This window comes from Miscanthus floridulus, chromosome 12 (genome assembly GCF_019320115.1).
Source record: "Miscanthus floridulus cultivar M001 chromosome 12, ASM1932011v1, whole genome shotgun sequence".
Lineage (NCBI taxonomy): Eukaryota > Viridiplantae > Streptophyta > Magnoliopsida > Poales > Poaceae > Miscanthus > Miscanthus floridulus.
The window spans coordinates 65,858,302-65,863,095 of NC_089591.1; the positions used below are offsets into that span (position 1 = coordinate 65,858,302).

Here is a 4,794-nt window from a genome sequence, read left to right on the forward strand (position 1 = left end):
ACCCTGACCTCCTCCTCTCCTCCCTCACGCTCTCTCTCTCTCTCACTCTCTCTCTCTCCTCCCTCGCTAGTGCCTTTCATGGCTGGAAGATTCTTGGTCTGGGAAGATGGTGAGACATGACATCTCAGAGCTAGCCCTGCTACAAGAAAAAGGAGCGCTGGGACAAAGCTTGCAAAAGTAGAGAAACATCGAGCTACAGTACATTACTCTAGTTTAAGTATAGCACTGTGAACACCAACAAAATATACATTACATGCGCTCAAAAGCAACCTTTGTTCTCATAAAAAGTACTTATACTACTATTATATATGAGCCTACATCATAATTAAAGTAGCAAGTCAAAAACAAAATGAATATCTCTAATAATTTGGATGAATAAACAAACTTGCAAGTCCCCTTGAAACTACTAAGATCTAACTCTACACCAGTAGCTTCAAAGTTCACACACTGCACCCGTTGTTGTTACCAACCAAACACACTGATTCATTAAACCTTTTGTCAATGTGTGGCATGAAAACACTGATGTATACCATCTAACTTGAAGCCGGCCTAAAAACAAGCTTCCCAAGCCCCCGGTAAGTGCTACAGTGAAGCAGCTACCATAGCAGATCAAGTGAAAGATCAGAAATGAGAGAGGCACCAAGAGATGTCGATCAAGTGAAAGATCATGACCCCTGAAATTTTTTGTACTCTCTGGTGTGTTAGAGCCCCAATTAAAGTCGATGGTCAGCAAAAACACACATGAACTCGCGACGGCGACGGCGACGGCGACGGCGAGAAGACGAAGAACACCACCAGGAACCACCAACACTAGGAAAGAGATCAAACATCCCATGTCAGGGCGATCACCACCACCGATGCCAACCTCTTATTGAACCCTTGTCTCTACTGCATGCCTATAATGTCTCCAGTCGCCCATGCACGCTCGCACAGAGGCTTTGCATGAGCCATGCATGGCGCCGCCCCCGTGCATGTTTCTCCATTACCAAGAAGCGCCACTGCCGCCGATCATGCCGCTCCAGAACCCCGGTGCGTCGTGCCCGGCACCGGGGCCGCCGTCGCCGCCTCCGCCTTGCTCCTTGCTGTGGTCAAACTGATTATGGCTGCTATTTCCATCGCCGGCGCCACGTGTTGCACCACCGGCCACACCACCACCTCCAGAGCTAACCGGCGGCTTCAAGTCCTCGAAGGGGAACAATAACCTGCCCGCGTTCTCCGGCACGCCCTGCAGCCCCGCGCCGGAACCGTACCCTGCCGCGGCAGCACCGGACCCCGGGCCGTGCGCGTCCAGAGAGAACCCGAGCACGCTCTGCGACGGTGGAGGCGGTGGCGGCGGCGTGCGGAACTCTCCGAGCGCGAACCCTGCCGCCGTGTAATTTCCTGGCATCTGCAGCGGCATGTAGCAGCCGGAGCTCCGCAAGAGCTCCATTGCCGAGAGCGCGCCGACCGCGGGCCCCGCGCCACCGCCCCGGCCGTTGCTCGTCATCCCGCCGCCCGGGTTGCACACGTTGCTGCTCTCCAGGCTCGGGAACGCCGCGAACTCGGGGGCGTGCAGGCCACCGTGATGCGGGAACGCCAGGTTGAGGTCGTGCGCGCCCTCGTGCGCCAGCTTCGGGTTCTTGGACGCCGCCCCCGCCGTGCTGGCCATGGACGAGCTCGTGACCGAGGCGGACGCGGACGCCGACGCGGACGCCGAGGAGCGCTTGTTCTTGCGTGAGCCGCCGCCCACGGGGACGTTGCGGAGGGATCCGCCCTCCGTCCAGTAGCGGCGGCACGTCTTGCAGAAGTAGCGTGGCTGCTGGAGGCTGTAGTTGTTGTAATAGCAGAATTTGGTGTTGGTGGAGTTGCACCGCGGGCAGTTGGGCGCCTTCTCCTTCTGCGGCCGCGCGCGCCGCTCGGTGCTACCCGCGCCCGCCAGCGGCGGCGGCGCGCCACCGCGCAGGGCACCGCCAGGTGCCGACGACGGCGCCGGCGCCGGCGGGTTTGGATTCGAGCCTTGGCTCGGATTTGCGGCGCCCGCGTTGGCCGCCATCAGCATCTCCTCCATGGGCTTCACCAGCCCTAGGCCCTAATGAGGACACGCGCATGGTGCAGCAACAGCACATCATTAGAACGCAGAGGATCAGGACCAAGTTAGTTAAACAACCACAGCAAGAAGCAAGAACAGTGAACAAAAATAGCATGTGTGGGCATGCAGATGCAGCAGGGAAGGAGAGGGGGGAGCTGGATGTGTGGGGATGATAGAATCTTTATGGCGCAACTAAAGAACCAAACAAATGGATACAAAGGTGATGAGGCAGGCCGGGGAAGAAAAAGATGAAGAAAGAGAAAACACAACACACCACACAAAACACACCTTTGCTGCTTGTGCTCTTGTAGGGTTGTGTGTTTCAGTACTACTACTGCCACTGCTGCTTTCTGCTACAGATCACCATGGGACGACATGGCTTCTCTTTTGATGCAACAAGGGGTGGTGAGCCGAGGAGAGAAAAGGAGAAAAGCCATGGAGGAGAGGTAAAAAAAAAGGAGGATAAAAAGGATGATAGAGAGGAAAGGGGGATTAGAAAGGGAGGAAAAGAAAGGTGGTGGTGGTGTTGTGTGTGTGTGCTGCTTTCAATCAACGATTAAAAGGGCCGGGCAGGTAGTAGCAGAGGATTAAAGCCACAAAGGCCTCACCTCCAAAGGCTACGGATGAGATAGATGCTGATGATGGTATGCATAGATCTACGCGAAGGATATAAAGGAAGAACAGAACCCAAGAAGAGACGGGAGGAAGCATGAGAGATCATGGCCTGGTCTCATCAAATAAAGCGCAGCACGCACCAAGAACAAGGCGCATAGAGGAATATGAACACCAACAGGATCGAGAAAGAACGAAGGCCAAATTCGCACAGATGATGCATATGTCCGGGCCGGGTAGCTTAGATGCATGTGGTTGTGGTGCAGAATTGATCTTTGTTTTGCAAGACAAATTTACCTGCTGCCAGTGGGCTGCATCCATGCAAGAACTCCAATTCCTTTGCTACCCCCACAATTCTTTGCTTTTTGGATGCAGGAGTGGTCCGAGGAGGGGAGAGTTGGAGAGGAGGGAGGGTGGAGAGGACGAGCCTCCGCTGGATTTCTTGACCAAAGAGGAGGAAGAGAGAGAATGCCCTGTGGTTGGCCAGTGTGAGTGGGAATTATGCCTCCTCCCCCTTCCTCTCCACGCTCCTCTCTCTTGCCCAATAGCCAATCTAGTAGTATGGTGGAAGATTCTTTTTTAAAATATTTTTATGCACCTCTCAGCTGCTCGCGTCGTCAGTGATGGGAAAAGAATTTGGAGCGCTGTGTTTGGCCTGCAATTGTGGCCAATTTTGGTTGTGCTGTTGATAAGTACTAGTAGGCAGCTGCCGATCGAGGGCCGTTGCGTTCTTGCTCATGGACTCGTGAGGTCCACAGCAGTCAACCGGCCGGGATTCCACAGAGGAACGCGGAGGAAGCCACCAAGGGAGGAAGCCCTGGGAATGGCGGTTTGTGGTGCGCGAGGGCGGCGTGGCACGTGCGGACCAGCCCGGCTGCATTCCCTCCCTGGGCGTCACTGTTTAGTGGTGCTTCCCCGTTCTCCCTTTTTCTTGGCACATGAGACATGGCACCTGCTTCTTTCGTATTTCCAATCCGAAATTATAAATCCTTTTTGACATATACTAGTGTTATATAAATATATAGCATATTTCTAGATGTATAAAGAATTATATAAAATATGGAAGAAGCACACTGCAAGCTCAAACAAATGATCCCATACCACGGGGTATGTACCACCTCTTATAATAAACTCTAATAATCATGAAGGCAAATTAAATCTATCTTCTCCGTAACCTCGTCTTTGTTGCGTTGACCCCAGTTTCTTCTCCTTCACTACTCCCCGTTCCAAATTATACAAGTCGTTCCGGCTTTTTGCTTTTTCTGAATACATGTTTTTGCTAATATATAACTTAGTTATGTACTCCCTTTGTCCCCAATTAATTGTTGCCATTGATTTTCATGTCGAAAGTTTAACTCAATTTGTAGAAAATACGTACAATATTTGTATATCAAAATAAATTTATTAAAAAACTAGATTCAAATATTTATCTAATGATATTAATTATGTACCATAAATATTAATATTTTTATATATGTTTAGTCAAAGTTGTTTATTGAGAAACGAAAATGATAGATATTTAAGGACGTGGGAGTATCTAGAAAAGCTGGCACGGAGGATGTAACTACTTTTTTATGGGTTTTTATCTTATATATTGTATGTAGATGTACGTTATGACTGAAATGATAAAACATAATTATTGTTCAGGTAGGTGGACATTTCTTGCATAACCACCAAGCTAAAAAGTCAAATTTTTTTAGCCATTTTTTTGAAATTTTTTCATAAATATGCCCCTAGAGGTAAGATTTCAAAATCTAGACCCTTAGCTCGGCGCCATGGTTGCTGGCGCCGAGCTTACACGTCTCGGTGCCAGCGTTGATGGCGCCGAGCTCTTGGGCTCAAAGCAGACGTGGCGGTGATTTGGCAGGCACCTCGGCGCCAATAATCACTCGGCGCCGTAGATCTTGGCGTCGAGCTCGACGTCGTAGATCTTGACGCCGAGCTCGACGCCGTAGATGAGAACCATAACCACAATACAACCAATTTCGTTATAAGAACCAAAAGCAATTAACATTAAATCCTAAACCTAGGGTTTACCATTTGATGCACAACAATGAACCCATAACATAACTACATGCACTGCGGTTACCTAGGTTTGCTACCTTTTTCACGCC

At 50.5% G+C, this 4,794-nt stretch overlaps 1 protein-coding gene across 1 annotated transcript; it reads right to left on the bottom strand.

Moving 5' to 3' along the window:
- Window positions 1-256: 256 nt before the first annotated feature.
- LOC136497040 (dof zinc finger protein 1-like) lies at window positions 257-3,148 on the bottom strand. The gene is made up of 2 exons (XM_066492828.1): window positions 2,978-3,148; window positions 257-2,068 (listed from the first exon to the last, which is right to left on the bottom strand). The coding sequence occupies exons 1-2, from the start codon at window positions 2,999-3,001 to the stop codon at window positions 983-985; spliced, it is 1,110 nt and encodes a 369-aa protein (XP_066348925.1). The 5' UTR covers window positions 3,002-3,148; the 3' UTR covers window positions 257-982.
- Between the last annotated feature and the right edge of the window lie 1,646 nt (window positions 3,149-4,794).

Coding starts and splice junctions, on each gene's coding strand:
- LOC136497040 (XM_066492828.1), bottom strand. CDS start 3,001: ATGGATGCAGCCCACTGGCAGCAG. Junction 2,069..2,977: donor ATGCAGCCCACTGGCAGCAG/GTAAATTTGTCT, acceptor TGTCCTCATTAG/GGCCTAGGGCTGGTGAAGCC.